Source organism: Artemia franciscana, chromosome 14, assembly GCF_032884065.1.
Source record: "Artemia franciscana chromosome 14, ASM3288406v1, whole genome shotgun sequence".
NCBI classification, from domain to species: domain Eukaryota; kingdom Metazoa; phylum Arthropoda; class Branchiopoda; order Anostraca; family Artemiidae; genus Artemia; species Artemia franciscana.
The window spans coordinates 40,130,327-40,151,881 of NC_088876.1; the positions used below are offsets into that span (position 1 = coordinate 40,130,327).

The 21,555-nt window shown below is 35.8% G+C and overlaps 1 protein-coding gene across 1 annotated transcript; it reads right to left on the reverse strand.

Annotated features, from left to right (window-relative positions):
- Positions 1-8,369: 8,369 nt before the first annotated feature.
- On the reverse strand, positions 8,370-21,279 carry LOC136035706 (uncharacterized). The gene is made up of 3 exons (XM_065717654.1): positions 20,837-21,279; positions 16,382-16,551; positions 8,370-8,625 (listed from the first exon to the last, which is right to left on the reverse strand). The coding sequence occupies exons 1-3, from the start codon at positions 21,156-21,158 to the stop codon at positions 8,473-8,475; spliced, it is 645 nt and encodes a 214-aa protein (XP_065573726.1). The 5' UTR covers positions 21,159-21,279; the 3' UTR covers positions 8,370-8,472.
- Between the last annotated feature and the right edge of the window lie 276 nt (positions 21,280-21,555).

The following is a 21,555-nucleotide window of genomic DNA, read 5'->3' on the forward strand; positions in this document are numbered from 1 at the left end:
CATTAAGCGAGCCCAAGAAACAGAGTGCAATCTCAGTCCAGATTTATGGAGGAGCTACATTATCTAAGAAAGGACTTCCAAATATATCATGCTTCTGTTTTTAAATATACACTGCTCCGAAATAAGGACTTTTGGGCGATCTGAGCTGCCGAAAGGCTTTTACACCTTGAATCAGCATGCTTTGTCAGACGAGCCCAAGAAACAGAGTGCTATCCATCTCAATCTCTTACAGTTACTATTGTGTGAATCTCCTAGGCAACAGTTCTAATGAGGAGAGCAATCAGCCAGCAATGGAAGTATGACCCTTAAGATGCTTAGTGACGAAGATCCTGCATACAAAGCAGAAGTCATATGGGTACTCAAGTCTTTGCAAGCTTCTATGTCTGCAGTTTCATGTGATTTGAATCATTGATGTCTTTGAAGCCATATTCTTTGGTAAGCTACCGCCTGGGATGTTGATGAGTGCAAACAAAGCTATATACGTGATAACTGATGCACTTCATCTACACTGTAAACAGAATCTTATGAAGAACTTAGGTGAAGCTCAATCTGTTCTTGAATACAACAAAACTAGAAACAGTAAAGGAAAAAGAGAGCTACATATTAGAGTGCACTTTAGGTCCTCTTTAAGAAATCAAAGTGTGAGTCGCCATCTGGTGACGTGTTTCAATTGTAATGCAACTGGTGAGAAAATTGCAAAAAAGATGATGTCATTTGGGACGAGGATTTACCCCTTGAAAGATTATAAGTCAGCAAGGCTCCCAATATCAATAAAAAGGTATGGTCGCAAATAAGTGCATTGAACAGGGATCGGCTGCAGTCACTAAAATCACTTTTTGTAACTTTTATTTTAGCCTGTAATTTTTTTTCGAAATTGTCACTGAAGTCAATTTTTGTTTTGCCATTTCAAAATTCGATTTACTTAGTGCTTATTTCAGTGAGCTAGAAAGGTAACATAAGAACATATTGGATAACAGGCTGTTACCGGTTGAAAATTAGTAATGGTAATGTGACGCAGGAGTATGAAAAAAAAGAGTTAATTTAAAATTCCAAAGCAATATTTTTTAATGTTTACAGGTTAATTTTGGATAGGTTATGCATTTAATTTCATCACAAGCTTTTGATTATGCCCTTTACCCTTTTCAGTTGGGCTGGTGAATCCTGGGGGTTGGGGGATCCCTCTCCCTCCTGTTAGATCTTGCACCCTTCAAATCAATCACAACAAACCCTTATAGTTAAGTCTCAACATACAAATTCTCAGTCACACAGTATCAGTTTTTTTTTTTGTTATTGAAATGTCCCCACTTTGACAAATAAGTCCTATTTGTTTTTCCTTCATTTGATTTAATATATTCAATGAACTGAATTCGATGTAAAAACCGTCGCCGAGTCAATAAAATTATGTGGGTCGTAAAATCATATTGTAAAATTATATTTTAAAATTATACGGGACTTAAAATCATATGGTAAAATTATATGGGTCTTAAAATCATATGCTAAAATTATATGGGTCTTAAAATCATACGGTAAAATTATATGGATCTTAAAATCATATGGTAAAATTATGTGTGTCTTAAAATCATATGGTAGAATTATATGGGTCTTATTATCATATGGTAAAATTATATGGACCGAAACTTTCTGCATGTTTATTTTCCTTTGCCCCAATTAAGGCGTCCCGAGCTTAAGGTCATCGCTTAGGAGTGTAAGGGCCCTCCACCAAACTTTGAAAGAATTCTGTAAGCCTGGACCATCCAAAAAGAGAGTAAAAAGAAGAAAATGATAACCCTTAATGTTCAGAAAGTTAGCCTCTTTGTGGCGTAATAAAATGTAAATTCAGTTTTTAATATTATTTGCTTTTGCGAATGTGTTAAAAGAAGTGTATATAGTGAAAATACACATTGCGACGTAAGACAAATAAAAATATGTTTTTAAACCTTTTATTGACCTCAAAATTATTCAGTCTTAAAATGGACAAAATATAGACTGTCTTACAGATTTTTTGTCACTCCCCTCCCCCCTGTACTTTTGTCCTCCATATCTATCAGTGTTCAGTTGCTGAAGATTGGCAAACTGGCTTTTAAGAAATTGTTTTATGGAGAAAGAGAATTTAAAAAATTGTAGATTAAATTGTATGCTTATTTCAAACGTTACTTTTGAGTCGGGAGAGGGGGGGTTGCGAAACTGTATATCCAGGTTTTTAGCCTTGGATGATCAGTTGTACTATTTTTGAATCAGACCCATTTTCGAGGGATTCCAGGCTCTTTTCCGAAAATTCTGAAAGCTTATTTTTGTCGTTCTTAAACACTGTTTTGTGGAATGTGGCTAACAGTTACCACTCTTGAATTGGATTTTATTCTGAATAATATTTGATTTCAATCAGGAAAAAGAGTGTACTTAAACATATTTTTCATCTCGCTTATTGTGGGCCAGATTTTCCCTTTATTAGGTAATCATGATGTTTGAGGTTGTATTGTAGTAGTACAGTCTTGTTATTTTTGTTTCTTTCCTATTTGCTTCTTAATGAATGTAATAAAAATAACAAATGAATGAAAAATTAGGATTTTACCCTCCTCATCCACAGCCGAGCTGGTGGACTCCCCTGGAGGCAAAATATAAGAAAAAAGCAGTGACTAGGACCTGTGCAGTCCCTGTACCTCTATTCTGAATACCTTTGAATAGTCACTTTTTGCCACCTTTTATAAATGGAAAAGGCACTAAAATCACTTTTCTTGCGCATCTTGTTGCAGTCGACCCCTGATTGAAGAGGAAAAAGTTCAAAAGAGCTTGGGAACATTAGAATGCGTAAAATCCATGAAATGAAAGGGCTCCAGGAATTTTACGAGGAGTCATCCGACTTTGTTGTTATCTTGAGGTATTTTCTTTTTTCCTTAGCTGGCCTGAATGATGTGAGGATTTTTCTAGAAGGCCAGACAAAGAAAGGTGTCCTGTACAATGGTTTCATTCAGCACGTTCCAACAAGGTGGCTGACGCGGGTTCTGCTGTTTGCTGAGCGATTGATTTGTGGCCAGCACTCTTGGAGTATTTCTTGCATTGCGTGGCATAGAAGGAACATTTGAAGAATGTTGTGTCGTCTACGAAGTACCTCAAGATCGTAAGCTACCTAAAAATGAAAGATATGCTGGCAGAACTCGAATTCATGTATTCACGTAGCCGATTGAGAAATTATACAACTATTTGCAGGACACTGTTGAAGGTGAGCAGGCCGACTGAAGCTTACTTTTCAGGTGAGCTAAAAACTTACTTCTGATTGTTTTTGTCTCAGGACACTATATTAGGTGAGGAGTTTAAGCTTGCGTTAGATTCTCAGAAACTCACTGTGGCAGAAAGAAAAGGGTCCCATCAGAGGGTGCGAAGGCGGTTCAGTTCTGCCCAACAGCTGATCAAGAAGTGCCCCTTCTCTTCTAATAGTCTTGTTGAAGCACTTAGGTGCCTGGATCCCAGGGAAAGAAAAAGAGCAATAAATCTGTCAGATATGGATGTGCTTCCTCGAGAAATCCTTGTAGGAGTCATTTTCGACGATGTCAGAAGTGAGTGGATATGGCTGCAAGCCGAGAGTTCAGTAGAATCAACACCATCACAGGTCGACCATTACTGGCATCAAATCTTCTCAATAATGGATGCTTTTGGTGGGCAAAAGTGTATGCTTTTGTCGAAGGTTGTAAAAGCTGCGTTGACATTATCTTACAGCAGTACTGACGTAAAGAGGTTTTTTTTGTCGAAGGTTGTAAAAGCTGCGTTGACATTATCTTACAGCAGTACTGACGTAAAGAGGTTTTTTTTTGTCGAAGGTTGTAAAAGCTGCGTTGACATTATCTTACAGCAGTACTGACGTAAAGAGGTTTTTTTTGTCGAAGGTTGTAAAAGCTGCGTTGACATTATCTTACAGCAGTACTGACGTAAAGAGGTTTTTTTGTCGAAGGTTGTAAAAGCTGCGTTGACATTATCTTACAGCAGTACTGACGTAAAGAGGTTTTTTTTTTTGTCGAAGGTTGTAAAAGCTGCGTTGACATTATCTTACAGCAGTACTGACGTAAAGAGGTTTTTTTTGTCGAAGGTTGTAAAAGCTGCGTTGACATTATCTTACAGCAGTACTGACGTAAAGAGGTTTTTTTTTGTCGAAGGTTGTAAAAGCTGCGTTGACATTATTTTACAGCAGTACTGACGTAAAGAGGTTTTTTTGTCGAAGGTTGTAAAAGCTGCGTTGACATTATTTTACAGCAGTACTGACGTAAAGAGGTTTTTTTTTTTTGTCGAAGGTTGTAAAAGCTGCGTTGACATTATCTTACAGCAGTACTGACGTAAAGAGGTTTTTTTTTTGTCGAAGGTTGTAAAAGCTGCGTTGACATTATCTTACAGCAGTACTGACGTAAAGAGGTTTTTTTTTTGTCGAAGGTTGTAAAAGCTGCGTTGACATTATCTTACAGCAGTACTGACGTAAAGAGGTTTTTTTTTGCTCTCAGGAAGACTTCTTCCATTGGACAGAGCCCCCATGCCAGAAATCCTGATTTTGAAGCTGTGTGTCATTGACGAATGGAACATATATGGAGGCAAACTAGAAAGATTTCCTATTCTCAAAGAATTGTTGACTTTGGCTTGGTTGGCTTGGTCAAAATACCAAGACTATTTGGAGAGCAAAGCAGCACAACAAGATGCTAAATCAACCATTCAAGAAAGGGAGTCGAACCTAGTTGACATCTTTAGCAAAAAAAAGGTCTAGATTGACTTGAGGAATCATTGCAAGAAAAGCGGGCCTCTGAAAAACAAAAACGAGCAATTGTTGATGCCCTCTAGAAAGAGGCCACCGATCACTTTCACAGAGCAGTGGCTTTAAATGATTCCGTGGACATTGCCTTGGTCTATTTTCTACTAGAGAGTGCCATGAAAACGCGAGAAAACGAAAAAAGGAAACAGATAAAAAATAGTGGGCAGAAAAGGACATACAAAAGAGGAAGTTGGACCTGATAAGCAAGTTGACTAATCTCTCAAGCAAGTGAATGAGTTAACTTGTAAGCAGAAGGCTTATGGATTGTTTTTACTTATTACTTGTCTTGAAACTGCTTTTCCATTTTTGTCCTAAAAAACATAACTGAAGTTTGAAAAAAAGAAAATGGAAAAATAAATACAACCGCCCATCTGTAGGGAAAATGAGTTCCTTCCGAATTTCATATATATAATGATTCTTAGGGTGACATGGAGACCACTTCTGATTCATGAGAAGAGAAATATTTTGACCATAAATGACATTCAAAATCTATTCCAACTTTGGTCCTTTTTTTTATCCCTAGAAGTCCCTTGACAGTTCGTAAAGTCTCTTTTCTCATGAGCAGAAATCATCCCGAGCCCTGCAACTTGAGTTAGACTACTTCACTACAATTTTCTTTACTCGCTAAAAAATCTCAAAATTCAGCAATAAAATTGCACGAAAAATGTGACTAGGGAGTACTCAAAGAATTAAAACATAGTTCTGATATTAAGGAATAATCCTCGGTGTAAACAAGAAGGAATGGAACGGCAAAAAAGCTCTTTCTTCCATTGCTATTGTTATTACTTATTTTCCACGGACCCACTAAACTCATTCAAGACTCAGGCCACAAAGGATAATGGCCTCAACACCCCGACCCCCCCCCCCCAAAAAAAACTACAAATATTAAGAGGGTGAAATGAACTGTGGCATGATAATAACAAACTTCCTTTTTTAGTGTCCATTAAAAATTATTAAAAAAAGACGATGCTCTTGGGTTGAGATTGAACTTCGATGGCACTGAGGCTTTCAGAGGGGAGAGAATAGGGTGTCAATTGCCCCCCCCACTGTCAGGATGCCTGATTAGGATGGTGTCGTCAGTAAAAAGGGAAAAGATTTAATAAATCTTACATACCAACTGTAACATTCTGCTTTGTATTTAAAGTAGGGCTTGGTGTTGGGACTTGGTTGTTGGAATTTGTTTTACAAAGGAGGTGAGGCAGGGGACAAACTCATAAAGAAAATGCCTAAGAAAAGGTATTGCATGAAAATAAAAAAGAACTTATTGAGATAAAGCATTAAGAGTTGTAAAATTCGGAGCATCTTCCCTATGGGCCTGTATGTTTGTGTGTTTCAATTAATGGGTTTACGTTTCAAATTCAAGACGTAATTTTTAACGCCTTCATTTCTTTAATATATTTTTCAGAAGAAAGTATCGAATTCCCTATCCTGAAGCCCAACTTCAGGACCTTAAAGACTAAATTGTAGCTGTCCTGTTTTTGCAAATTGTGAATGAGTAACCTGGGGAATTGAAGATTTGTAAAAGGTGTTTATCAGCGTTTTAGTGCTGTCAGTGTTTAAAGTGTCAGGTTAAAATTTAGACTCGTATTAAAGATATTTTTTATCCATAATTAAAAAATTGTTTTCACTGATGAAAAAATATGAGAAGTTGAATTAAGTTATATAGGCCCAAGTGTTGTGACAGTTGTCTTATATGGGGCTCAGTAAAAAATAAACAGATCAAATTCTAAATGTTAGTAATAAATAATTACATATTTATAGTTGCAAAAACTATCCACAGCCTGCAGTTAATAAATCGCCAAAGCTTGAGGTTTTTAACGCCAAATAGGCTTCAGATTATTTCTCATATTTTGTGAAACAAGAAAGTCTGATCAAGTAACATTTTGTACTGTACAGCATAAACAGTTGCTCAACACGCATTCATAAATCTACTAATCGATGAAGGCTTTTGGCGTCATAGATTCTAGACTATGGTTTTGTCTACCCAGTTAAAAAAGCGCCTCGCTATTTAATCTTGTTATATTTTTCCTAAAGAGGTGCTACAAAACACCAAATAAAGGTACAATTTTGACAGTGTTGCCAAGTCAGCATACGTTTTACGTTGTAACGTTAAGGTAATTAAGCTGCTGCTAAGGGTTGTAAACAGCTTATCACGTAGAATCTATTTCCCGAGTCAAAATATCATGAATAGTTCGCTGGTCCCGTTGGTTAAGGCTCCTGTCTGGTCCTTGGCGAAATCACTGGCCTCATTTTCGATTCTTAAAGCGAACAAAAATCTTGAAGAAAAAACGCATTAATAGAAAAATACCTTGAAGAAAATGAAATCTTGAAGAAAAAATTACGTAAGACGCATTTGTGCACCGCCATTACGTAACACTCACTTGTGTTACGTTCTCAGTTACATACGGGGCTCCCCACGGGCCCTGAAAAAACTAGGTTTGCGAGAATGTGTCAGTCTCAGTAAATCTAACAAGTCACGTAAAATTACGTCATTTTCAGCATACGTAAACTTTCACTATCACGTTAAAAATATGTGTACTTTAATATTACGTGACATTGAGGTATACTATACCATGACAATCAAGTGTACTATATCATTACATAACAAAAAGTATTATTAGAGTATTTTGCAAGATCCAGGTGTGCGTAAAAACGTCTTGAGGGGTTAGTAGCTCCAACAATATACCTCATCTTTCTCTTTAAACCACTTGATGGGATACAACTCGTAATTCAAGCTTGAATCTTATATAAGAGAAATTTTTGTTTTAGAGAAAACTGAATAGTTTTCATTCTTAGAGAAGACTTCAAAAGTAATAAATGTAATTTTTCTAAACTTTTTTTTAGATGGACTAACAAGTAGAAATTTTTTCCCGTGAGTCTATGAATCTGAGTGAAAACGAAGGGTGCAGGACATTATTTTGAAGCTCGTTTTCCTCTTTTCGCCAACTTTTTTCATTTAATGATTAGATCAGTATGATATATACGTTATGCAAAGACCAATCCATTTAGCGCCTCTCGTTTACAATTTTTTTTTCATATACTCTTCAGAAAAAGAATCCATATTCTTCCATTCTTCTTTATCATTAGTCCATTTTGAAAGCGAACTTAAACTTTTTTCTTTTTCTGTATTCTCGTTTTTCTTTTTGTAGCTTAGTACGTTTAAATGTTTTTCATTGAAACCAATATTTCATCCCATGCTACCTTTGCTTTCCATAGGAAGAACTTAAAAGGTATATATCCTAGGCAGTTGCTAAGGAACTTACTCTCAAAGCACAAACACAGTGTTTTATTAAGAGAAAGAAATTAAGAAATTCTTAATTTCTCTAGATTAGTTTTTCAACAGTCTCTAGTCTCTAGATTAGTCTCTAGTCTCAGAGCCCTAGTCTCTAGATTAGTTTTTCAACAGTGATTCTTCTCATTAAAGACTTCATTTATATTCTCAAAGCACAAACACAGTGTTTTATTAAGAGAGAGAAATTAAGAAATTCTTAATTTCTCTAGATTAGTTTTTCAACAGTCTCTAGTCTCTAGATTAGTCTCTAGTCTCAGAGCCCTAGTCTCTAGATTAGTTTTTCAACAGTGATTCTTCTCATTAAAGACTTCATTTATATTCTCAAAGCACAAACACAGTGTTTTATTAAGAGAAAGAAATTAAGAAATTCTGCCCTAGTCTCTAGATTAGTTTTTCAACAGTGATTCTTCTTCTTCTCATTAAAGACTTCATTTATAATCTGTGGGGCATTGGGGCAGCGTTTGCAGCAAACGTCCATAAATCTAGATATCAAGTGTTCTCGGTCTAAAGTCAGCTGTTGTGCTTTATACACAAGCCATATCAGCTCCTGCAATAAACAAAATTATCTTGAAGACAAGAAATACCAATTGGGGTCAGTGTTGCCAGATGTTTGGCTTAAGTTTGCCACCATAAAAGTGAAAATGTGCCAAAAGCTCCATTTTTCGAGTGAAAATGTGCCAAATGAACGATTTACCCTCCCCCTCCCGTTTGCGGAGGGGTTTTATTCAATTCAAGGTTTTATTCACTCAAGGGAGGTTGTTTGGAAAATTGGAAATTTGTGAGTTCATTTATGTGTTCAACTCTATAACTGGAAAAAATGGATTTCTCAAAATTATCTTAAGATTAAATTAAAATCATAATATATATCATTGCTATCACACCATTTTATACCATCCATTAGTTTGAATTGTGATACCGGCTTATGAAGATGTACAAAGGTTGCTCGTTATGTGGACTCAATCAATTAATTAAATAATTTATTTATAACCCGCTACACAGAAAAAGAAACGGAGTAGCTCAAGAAAAGAGAGAGAAATAAAAAAAAACATTCAACACCAACGCAAAAAAATAAAGATTACACTCAATGCGCTATGGCTACCCGGATAAGTGGGTTGTTAACACCCAAGATGGCATAAATATTCTCTTGAAGACGGTTACTTTGTCTGACAAAACAACTTACAATATCTGGAGTACCAAAAATCCGCATAATCTATCTATTATTATATCTGCAAGGCAGACACAATACAAACTTGCAATACGGGAAATAGATAATTCAAATATCGCTAATATCCCCTGGTCGAAAATTGATATGAAGCCCAGCTGGGAACAAAACCGCATGGTCACAAAAACTCGAGGGCAATTTAGCCAGTGCTTTTCTGTTATATCTTCCCTTGTTGGGGAAAATTTTCGCGTGCACCATTTAAGTTGCTCTTTAATATCAGTCAATATCCGGAAACGAAATAACGCAAGCGATTTGTAAATATTGATCCCAAGCCATCGGAAAGGTTCGACTTATTTTACAGAAAATAAACCGCAATCAAGTAGCGTTGCAGAAGATTTTGAATTGAACACTAAACATTCGCATTTATCAGTGTTAAGCCTTAATCCAATTTCCCCATTCAGCCGCTATGCTAGTAACAAGACTTCATTAAAGTAAACTTACACCTGCTAATAAGCAGAAGATCATCCGCATATGTAACACAGAAGACATTTGACAACCCTGAAGAGTAAAAAAACGGTATCTTATTAAGAACGTTCAATAAACAAGCTTTAAAAATACGAAATGAAAGCCCACCACCCTGACGGACCCCGGATCTTACCGGGATTTAACCAAAGGCTCGGGGACCCTCCCTCAACGAATACTGGCACCAAAATCGAAGTACAGAAATAACTGAACCATTCACACTCAAACGTACCAGATAAAACCATGCTTGAGAGTAACAAACAGTATCGAAAGCTTTAGATAGGTCTAACGCACAAAGGTGAACTTCCTTTTTTAAACGATTTGCTTCTTGTAACGCTGTTGCAAGTATACGGTGGGCATGTTGGCTTCCTATACACGACTTAAAACGATTTACATCATAATCCACCTTATCTCGAATAAATGGGAGCAATATGTATTCAAATAGTTTACTTAATACGCTACACTGATAGGGTGATAGGATCCACAACTAAGCGGATTCTTCCCTCGCTTCAGAACAGAGGTAACGGTACCATATAAGAAAGAGTCGGGCACTAGTGAGCTACTAACACACATCTGAAAAAGTAGTTGCAGATGACCAATCGACTTGGGAGAATCAACTCTTAAATGTTCAATACAAATTCCATCCAAATTAATCGACTGAGATCTTAGTCTTTTAATGCTTTTCAGAACAGACTCAGCATTAATAAGGATAATATCTTTCTGGCGGAACCTACCCAAGCATAACTAAATCAAGCAGTCTAGAAAACCCGAAAGGGACTGCATAATTTACTATACTGAAAATTGCCGAATAATGACTAATCCGTGAATCTTCAGGAATTAAATTGGACGAAGCTTTCGGGTTTAGCTTACTAGAATTCACCACTTAACTCCATTGCCAAGAACTTTTCGGAAATTCCTTACCCTTATACCGGACACTTCGCAAATAAGATTTCAATTCATACTTAGTTTTACTTTTAATATTAAACACATGACCCAAAGTGGGGTGGCCACACGCATACTATATCCGAAACCACATTTTTGCCCGATTTTTAACACTTTAACTGAGGGTTCTCTTTCCATAAAGAACTTCTACTTTTCGAACGAATGCGCGAAACAGAGAAAACACTGGCCTCGACTTGTTTGAGGTAGGCAAGAATCCCAGAATTGTAAGAATTGAGTTGTGATCGAGCATTAGGCGAGAAGAAACAAAAAAAATGGTTTTTACATTACAAATGGTTACAAATGTAAATTTACATTACAAAATGGTTACAACCATTTACAAAAAAATGGTTGGTAACTGTCACACATGAGAGCAGAGTAGCCAAAGTACAGATATATAAAGTCCAGTTAGCTTTTTCCATTCACGCTTATTATACCATTTCGTGCCCCGTACAGAAGATTCACACTGATTCAGGCCAGAAGAATGCGGTAAAAGATAGGGGGAGGTGGTCAAAATCTCATTCTTCATCATGAACCTCGACACTCAAGCATATCACACCAGCCGAGCACACACAGTGGTCTATATCTGGCACATTTCCGCTAATATGAATATACGAAAAATCTGAACTCTTAACTACTATCTAATATCTACCTGGCAAAGACTAAAGCATAAGATCAGACCGAGTTGTCTCTCTATTTATGTTACAATTTAGGTCTCCCACTAAGATCCACTTATAGCTATGACTTTCAATATTTCGAAGGACATTCATCAGATACCATTTTTGGACACCTATAGGTGAATAGGGCGTCTGGGACACCTACTCTTACTTCCAAGAAAGTTTCACTGGCAACTGGCTTAGTCCCATTTTTGTCAAAATGAGGTCTGTACCTTACATCCCTAAAAAGATCCTGTTCGGTCAATTCGAAACAGAGTACGCTGCTGAAACTTGGTACTAATAACTGCTAAAATGGCTACAACTAGTATTTGAATCCCGGTTTTGGATTTATGGATCCCAGTCTGAGCCCCCTGGATGGCAACAAAACGCTTGTAAGGGAAGTTAATCCACTGAGATGAATCATTTATAGAAAGATAGCGGAATAGAGCACCGTTAAGTAAAGGAGTTGGCTTTGTTGAAACTATAGTTTTTCTATTAAGGATTTTCTTGGCTTTTGCCTTTTGGAATTAAGCAAATAAAAAGCTTTTTTCAAGTGAAAGAAATCAGCATCATTTAAATTTAAAACGATCGGAAATTGTTCCGTATATGGGGGGGGGGAGCTACCGCTTCTTCAACCATTGCCTTTACGTTCAAATACTAAAGTTTTATTTTTAATACTTCTGACTCAAATTCACTGGCCCTTGTGTTTGAACACCTATAATTTGTGCGTAAAGAGTGAGGGTTGAGAAAGCGATACAGAATAACTTCTGTTTGTATTAAGTTTTAATGTTGCTCCTTACTTTCAGTAAAAAAAAATTGTTATTTAATTTCTGACAATTTTCAAATCATGCTAGAAAATCCCTTCGAGGGGGACTAGTAGCCCTCTATTCTTTTTAGTCACGTACAAAAGACATTAACACTTTGGATTATCGGTACAATTAGCCCTGTCCCTATATTCTAGGACCATTGGTTCGATAAGTTCGTCCTTTGAATGAACGAGCATCCGTGATCTTTCTTCTGGCAATTTTTTTTTATAACATTTCACTTTTCTGTAGGAACGAGCTTGAAACCTCTACATTAGGATTGTCGGACATTTAGAATTTGTTGGTGACTTTTCATTAAGATCGCATGATTTTTGGGAGGAGGAGGGGGTAGGTTTCCCTTTTTTCAAAAATCAAACAAAGTTTCTCAGGCTCTTAGCTTCTGACTGGTAACATGAAACTTTAAGGAATTTTACATATTCAGAATCAGGATGAAAATTCGATTTCTTATGTATCTACTGTTCAAAAATCGGTAGTAGGAAGGCATTGTGGATAAACACATACCTTCGAATCCTGGCACCGGCACTTTTTTTTAAGCTATTGGATATTTGGCACAGTTACTTCAATTTAGTTCCTAAAACGCAGACGTTTTTGTTTATATTTTACACGCAAATGGTTGTTATGTTATAGTTTAGGAGAGTTAATTGTTTTCTTATGCAAATGTTTAAAAACCTACAGGGGCAGGTACGAAAAAAAACTCTCAGGGCCGCTAGTCAAGTGAGGAGCCCCTCCATGTAAAAAACTGTTCATAGTACCCCCTCAAGACATTTTTTTTTCTTCGAGACACTTCAAGATGTTTTTCTTCAAAACATTCTTCAAGACATTTTTCAAGAAATTTCTAGACCTTTTAAGACATTTTTCTTCATGAAGTTCTTCAATACGTTAGTCAAATATTTACATATGGAAACTCGAGCAACCTTGTCATGTAATTAAAAACTTGGTACGATACAATGACGTTTAACCGACGCCTTGAAGAAAACATTCCCTATTACATCATAATCAAAGAAATCCTGATACGGTGGGCCCTTAAGTTTTCTCCCTACACCCTTCGGGTTTTAAGTAATTAACACATGCTTCGTTTAGAAAAAATTCCTTATTACTTAACATGAACGTACATTTCTTAGAAAACAAATCCTACTACGTAATATGAACCTGCATCTCTTTATAGATAGCTTCAAAGACCACAATGCCTCTCCATGAAGAAAATATAACAGTTCAAAATAGGGATGAAACCTTTTAATTGGCAGTGAAACAAATATAAAATTTTTAACTGGATATTTTGGACACATATACAGTGTCCATCATCAGCAGTAAAACTAAAAGACATTAATAAAACAGACAAAATTTATAGCCAATAAACTAATAACATAGTTTATTGTTCTTTTTTTTAATGCAGCAGCAGGAGCAAGTCTCCTTGACCTTTTTGGTTCCGGCTCATTAGATTTATCTGACATACCGGGTGAACAGACGTCAAAGCTCTTAGGTGAAATGAGATTTACTTTATTTGACCTTAGTAAAAGATCATAAATTGAATCCAATCTAAATTCACCTGTATTGAATGCAATCCAATTTTATCCAAAATTTCTATTTATGGAATTATTCTTGAATATTTTTTTTATTTCGACTGTTTCCCTGAAAATTTGTTTTAAACCTTGGTCCCTAGAAATCAAAGAAACATTCTAAAAAAAAATGAAATGATTTGGATAATCGAAATATGTTCCGATAGATCCGACGTGAAATCATCGGGTTTGAAATCTTGCTTTAATGACGATGAAATAGAATTATGACGTTGTAGTAATCTCATTTTCAAATTGTGGTTAGTTCGTCCTACATAAGAGCTTCCACAAGTACTTGGGATTTTATAAACCCCACTTTGTTGTTCTACGGAAGTTCAATCCTTTTCAGAATTTATAAAAAAACTAGTCAAAGCATTACTACCTCTTAAAGCTACCTTTAAACCATTATTTTGTAAAATTATTTTTAAGTTTTTCACTCAGCCCCAGAATGTATGGTAAAAAACCAAAAGATCTTTCGTTTCTGTTATTACCAGGATATCGTTAGAAAATTCTAGAAATTTAGTCCTTCTTTTCAAAACAGTCTGATCTATTAACCAACCTGGGTAATTGTTACTTATTAAATTTCTTTTAACAACAATAATTCCTCCTTAATGAATTTTGAACTGTTATATTTCCTGCATCTCTTTGAAAACATCCCCTATTACGTAGCATGCACTTGCGTCTTGCCCTGTGGGGCTCTTTGTCAAACTATTTCGTCATCTTAAATTATTAAAGAAAGAAAAGAGTAGCAGTTATGGGCCTCTTATAAGTGCCTATGGCGTCACTACTAGCGCCATGTTATAGCGCCTATGTACATAAAAGATAAGTTGAACGTGTTTCTGTGACTAATCCTAATGAAATATCACAAAATATGATGAAAATATAATACTTTAGAAAAAAATTGGGTTATATATTTGTATATTAGGGGGGAGGGTAAAGTACAGCAGGTCTGTATGCAAAACGTGTAAGGTACAATTATTCTGGAATGCTTATGTTACGCTAGATTAGGCTTTATGCCCATTGGGGGGGGGGGTGAATTATAGCGGGTCTACACGCAAAATGCGTGAAGAACATTCATTTAGCATATTATAAAGTAAGAATTGTTTTCTAACTTCACATTGTTCAAATATTTTACCATTACCAACCCCACCCCTAGTTTGCAAATATATAGCCCAAATTATATATTTCCCATCTATTCTGCCTTTTGTCTTTGTTAGCTCACGCTAAGTTGAAAGAAACTAACGAAGAAACCGGTTCTACTTAGCCTCTATATACATAGGTGCTATAATATATGTGCTCTATCAGACAAGTACCATTTTTTGAATCTTGTGACGCATATAAAAAAGATTAAATCCTCCAAATCCATTACTGGCTCAAAGGGTGAAATTTTCTCTTAGGTAATGGGTACCAAAGAAAGGCCCAAATTCTGAATTTGGGCAAATATACACTCCCCCCAAAACAGAATACGTCCCAAAAAAAAACTTTAAACGCTTGTTTTTTGTTTGTTTTTTTGTTGACAAGTTTATATCCTTTGCCAAAAGCACCTGGAAGCCAACGCAACTAAGCGAAACTTGTTTGCTCGAAAAGGGGGGCCACAAAAAAAGAACTTTTGGAGACACAGGCCCAACAGATATGGGCCAAAACCCTTGGACCCTGAACATATGACTAAGTCCCTGGGCTGGGGAGACCAATTTAAAAATTAAAGAAATACTGGCTCACTCAAGCAAAAGATGAAAAGGGCCAAAAAATGTCCCAACGGCTTGAAATATATATCCATAAGCTCCAAGACCAAAGAAACCCAAGAGTCGAAACAACTTTTTGTCTTGTGATACGAATAAAAAGGAAACAAATCCTCCAGGGCCAATGCTGGCGTATTGCTCCTTATAAGGATAAAAAAGAGCGTTATGGGACCGAAGATGGGACCAAGTTGTAAATTCGGAGAAAAATATGACCCCCCAGCATTAGCAAGTCTGTCACCCAGCCTGATCGCAATGCGAATCTCTAGGCCATTCTTGCTAGGAAGAGTATCAATCCACTGTTCTATCCTAGGAACTGGACCAGAATGAGCTAAAAATTTTATATTCCGATCAGTTTGAAAGTTTCAAGGATCTGCGCGAATTGATCAAAAAGTTCAAATAGAAAAAAAAGAATAAAAGAGACCTGTGACTGATAAATAAACCAGGGGGCAGAACAAATGATTAAACATTCATTTGAGAAAATATTTAATGTAGGAGACTTAGGTGAGCTATTCTCTTGCCAAGATTTAAACTATCTAAAAATTAATTAAGTTCGTAAATAAATGACGTACACGGATATAACTGATTTTCTATTATAAGGATAATAAAAAACAAAGAATCAAGATCAATGGACGCTGTAAATGGGAATGTTTGCATTATTTTCCGGTACTTACTAGCTGAAAGTTCTTACCCCTTTATTTGCTTGATTTTTCAAAGCCATTTTTAACCGACATTGTCTTGTCGACATTGTCAAGGAGAATAGTTATTCAAAAGCAGAAATGATGTTTTGGCACCCTACTATATCACAAATGTACTACCTCTAAAATTGTTGATCCACAAAACGACCTTGTTTTTTTCTATAAACAAATATTAGGTGCAAGTATTTATGTTTCGATGACACATGAACTTACTTCTTTAGTTCTTCCACCGAGTCGTCGTTTCAAACCATCCGGTACATCACCCACTGATATGCTTTTACGTACTTTATCCTCGTCATTATCCCTTTCGGTAAGATCCATCTTCTTCTTTGTGTCTGTTTCGGGATTTGTCGGTATGTCCTCTTCGTCATCTGTCCTTGCATCTGATGAGACAAATCAATTAATCGGTTTAGAACCAAACCTCTGAGCTACACGATGGACATGTAAAAATAATACCGGAACACTTAAGCAAATTTCCCCCCTAAAAAATAGGAACATATCTGCTCTGTAATAAATGAGCAAAATAAGAAATAATAGAAACGGATGATAATAGTTTTCGGAAAATAGTTGGAAGAAGATGTTAGAAAGTCACGTATTCAAACTCACAAGCCAATAAAAGAGAATCCAACAACGGGAGGAGGGCAGTAAATCCGGCTAATACTCTCAAAGTAAGTACAATTGCAGGAAGTAAGTAAGATCCAAAACAGATGTAAAATCCAATAAATGATTGTCTTGTAGAATTGAGACTAAGTAGGACTTAGAGCCCGATGGACGGTAGTTATGCCTCGAAACTGTCAAGCTACTTTGCTCATATATATTCTTTAGTTTTAATTCCAAGGAATATACTGACTAGCAAGTTATGCTCTTCTCACAAAAAAGGCATTGAAAGAATGTCCATCCTTCAAAACACCTTTAAACCCCATCTGGGACACCCACTTTTACTTCCAAGAAACTGATTACCTCTTTCTACTTCCACTGGCAACCGATTAACTCTTTTTTCATTTTCTGTCTACAGGACCCTAGGAACTCATTTTCTTCCTCCTTCAGACATTCAGTCAGACATTGACCTTGAAATACTGCAACTAGGGCCCCTATTCTTACTTTTTATCATTTCTAAAACATATGGCAACTCATCCGGCTGGTGTCCCTATGAGAAGAGCTTAAGAGCTCCATATCCCCAATTCATCATCCAGACAAGTTGGTTTAATTTTTGATTTTTAAAGCTCGAAAAAAGAATTAGGTCTTATGCCTCTTAATACCAAGGTTGTTTGGTCGGAATCTGACTTTCTGTTTGATATATGTTGTGAAGACTAGTATGTAAGGATTCCTCCCTCGAAATATTCCTAGTAGAAGATAAATTGTTTCCAGACAAGCCCAAAGCCATATTTTGGATACTAGCTTCTACTTCATATCACAATTGGTTGACATGGAGAACTACTTCTTGTATGCATCCAGATAACGAAATTTCGGACCTTCTTCTCTTCCCAAGACTCTGAGGCACATTCCAGTTAGACTTGTTTCACAAACTCAATCCTTAAATACTTACCAAATTTCAGAAAATTCCATAAATATATTAAAAACTCATACTATAAAAAAAACATTTGAAATTTGGGATTTCCTAATTGACTATGAAACAGTATTTCCTACAAATCCAGAAGAAATGCGAATCTTTTGATCTCAGGGCTTTGATTACCCTCTGCACAAGTCTGTCGTTCAATTACTGCTACAAAGCTTACTTTTAGAGCCAGGGCAGTTTCGCCTGGCTTGTTGTTTGCACTATTTGTTAGACTAGAAAAAATTTATCAAGGTAATTGCCGGGAATTCTTGAAAACTTTCGAGGAAGTTTTTCCCGTTGCTTTTTTGTCTTTGCAAAAAAAAAGTTTTTGTCAACAAGAGCAAACAAAAAGTTAGGAATGTGGTAGCATTCTCCTGAACAGAACGAACATAAATGTTTTAGTACCATTCTTTCTCTCGGGATTCATAGAGGACGTTATATCTTAGGCATTATACGTATTATATAACGATATTGAAAGCGGTTTTCTTGTGAAATTTCTTTATGAATTGAGAGCAGAACACCATCTTTGTAGGTAAAATAAAAAAAAGTTTTGTTTTTTTCAACCTAAAGTGAGGAGGAACATTGAAACTTAAAATGAACAAAAACTATTTGTGTATATGGGGATTGCCCCTTACTCGACCCTTGCTCTTTACGCTAAAGTCTGAATACTCTTTAAAATTACGTCTAATTCAAATTGTTTTTACTAATCTTTCTTAAGAATCGTAACAAAAGTTAAAACTTCGGAATAAAGAACGGGGATTGAGGAAGGGATAGCCCCCTAATATAAGGTAAATATCTTTTGATCAGATATTTTTGTGAGAGAAAGGGCACAAAAGTGGGCTATTTGCCCTCCAATCCTTTCACCTAAAGAGAGCAGCTTTTGATCTCCATTTGAATGAGTCTTCTCCCGATGTTCTAGGACCAATCGTTCGACACAACCACCCATAGGAAAAAAAAAATAACAAAACAAAAAAAACTTGTATCCTTGATCTTGCTTCTGGAAAAATTCCACATTTGTGTAGATAAGAGATTGAAACCTCTACACTAGAGTTTAAAATCACTTGACTAATTGGGGTTCCCTCCACTTTTCCCCCGAAAATCAAGCAAATTTTCTCAGGCTTGTAGCTTTTATTGGGCAATATTGAACTTTGTGAATTTCATACATTTGTGGAAAGTATAAAAATCCAATTCGTTTGAGTATCAATTGTTATCAAAGTTTATTTTTTTAGAGTTTCGGTTACTAATGAGCTGAGTCACTCCTTACTTACAGTTCGTTACCACGAGCTAATTAATCAAGTATCTATTTGTTCTTTCGTTCGTGTTTGCGCTAAAAAAAAAAACTAAACTAATCAAGCTGGAAATGTGAAAATTGGAGAGAATATTCTTGGAGCAAAAAATATGAGAATATACGACAGAAATATCCCCCTCCAAAAAATCCATTTCTATTGCCCTTGCACTAAAGTGTTCATTTAATGATAATTGCGGAAAGACGTCCAAGGTTCAAGGTTCTTTTATTATAACCAATATATACAAAATATTAGGTAACTCAAGGCTGAGAGTATAGCTCGAATGCAATTGAGCTACCTTGGCAATTGAGCTTAAGCATTTCAAACTTAAGCATTTAGTGGGGTATAGAGGGATAGCAATCTTCTTCATATACAGAATGGTTTCTGTTTAATTAAAATTTTAATGTTTTTTTTTTACTTCCATTTGCAAAAAAAAGTTTTTGAAAATGTAATTTCTATTTGTTTTTGAGAAGACGCTGAGGGTATTTCAGGGTGTTTGATTTCATATCGTAATCTTTCATATTTCACTGTTTCTCATTGGGATAACTATTTTTACAGTCAATCTCACATCGTGTTTTAATAAGATGGGACCCATAACCACAAATCCAAGGAAGAGGCCTTGGCACCCACCAATTAAAACATTTCTTACCTCCCCCCACACAAGAAAAAATTAATTTAAGAAATTTTTATAACGAACTGTAAGGTTTTTTTCGAAAAAGAAGTCTTTAAATGAAAAGGAAAGAGCTCCTCTTTAAAAGGGTACTGGAACTTGTGACTTTCTTTTAAACCTGCGACACGGAAAATGCTGCAATCACTGGATCCATGTAATCAACCATGGTATGAAAAACAAACATCTGGAATGTCAAAAACACGAAAATTTACAGTTTCTTAGTGAGGAGCTTTGAATTTTTTTTTTTTTATTTCGTTCCTGTGAATTTAAAATTTAACAGTGTGATTTGCATCAAGATCAAATGAATTGGAAGGGTATTTCCTCCTTGATTTATAATTTTTGGGGTGAGCAATACATGGGTATGCTTTTGATGTATATAATGTTTGCAAACTTTCCTTTTAGAGGCTCAGTTACTACTGGCACGTAGGGTAACAATTGCTGAACCTGAAATATTTTACATCAGCTCAGACAATGGAAGCTTCTAGACTTTTTTGTCAACCCAGACCAAAAGGGATGACCAAACTTGAAATATTTTGATCATAACGTAAGAACTCAGACTTGGCATATTTTTAAAAAGTCTAATTGGAAAGTCTACCCGGTCTCCCAGGACCCAGAAAAAAAGTTTTCAGTAAAGAATAAATGACACATTTAGAAACTTTATGGCGAGATGAGTTTCTCTTTTATTTGAACCAATTTTTGCTCGTTTTACGCTTGACTTGATTTTTTAATTCAATTTATGTTAACTTTAGGCTTCATTGATTTATTCATATCCCTTTGGCTTGTTTTAAGTTTTTCATGTTGCTTCTGCTCGTTTTAGGTTTTAAAAACGCTTTTTACTTTTATTGAAAAATTTTTTTGTAACATTTTTTATTAATTTGTAAAAAGAAACAAAAGGCGTTAGTGCAGTGGGGCCAATTCGCAAAAATGTCGGTGACAAGGATTTTATTTTACTTTTAAAATAAATATAAAAAAAAGTTTTTCTTCAAAATCTAGGGGTAATTTGTATAAAGGGCCCTTGTCCCTTTGCACGTAAAAAGCGTTTATTCCAAGAATTGTGCTTTGGAACTGATATATAGCCTAGGCAAATTCATGTAGCCTATTCTTGGTGGGTTGAAAAAAAATATCTGTCCTTTCCCCCCTATTAAAACTTTACTCACCGCAACTAGAAAAATTTAGCTGGCTTCTTAATAACTCTCCTTGTTGTTCTAAGTCATCTTCGGAGTCTGTTGTAGAAAAGTCAAATAAAGCAGCAGAAATCCGTTTTCGGTATGTTACTGGAGTTAGAAAACCTTCCACTCTCTTGCGACCATTGTCATCAGAATTATCATCACTTTCCGAATCCGGCGATATATCAAACAAATTAAAATATTTGGCCGGTAATGGTGTGAAAAATTTCTCAGGTTTCGCACATTTTGGTGTGCCAAAAATCCCAGGTAAATCAAGATTTTCAGATTCTGATGTTTCCACTTCAGATGCCATTTCGCAACTGCTGTGCTATTCCTATCTCCTGCACATCGAAGACCATACATAAATATTTAAACTTCTTATTATGTGAAATAGTTAGGAGAAGTAATTGCATTCAATATGCTCCTTATTTCAACATCATGGATGAACTGACTTGATCTGATTCTATAGTTCAATGTTTTACTTAAAATTCTTGGTTATGCCTTGTTTAGCAACAGCAGTGGAAACAGGGTTGCCACCCGATGAAAAACTCATTAGATTTTAGTAATTTTTTTGTATGATTTAGTGTTTTTTCCAGTAATCTAGTGATTTATGTGCCGACTTATTGATTTTTTGTTAGGCAATATGAAAAATCACTAGAAATAGTGACAAATCACTAAGGGTTGCAAACCTGAGTGGAAAGGGTATGATC

What these genes read in the sequence shown, in the direction of transcription:
- LOC136035706 (XM_065717654.1), bottom strand. Translation starts at nt 21,158, where the DNA reads ATGGCATCTGAAGTGGAAACATCAGAATCTGAAAATCTTGATTTACCT. An exon ending in GCTAAATTTTTCTAGTTGCG is followed by an intron (nt 16,552 to 20,836) that starts GTGAGTAAAGTT and finishes TTGTCTCATCAG; the next exon opens with ATGCAAGGACAGATGACGAA. An exon ending in TCGGTGGAAGAACTAAAGAA is followed by an intron (nt 8,626 to 16,381) that starts GTAAGTTCATGT and finishes TGTTTATTGCAG; the next exon opens with GAGCTGATATGGCTTGTGTA.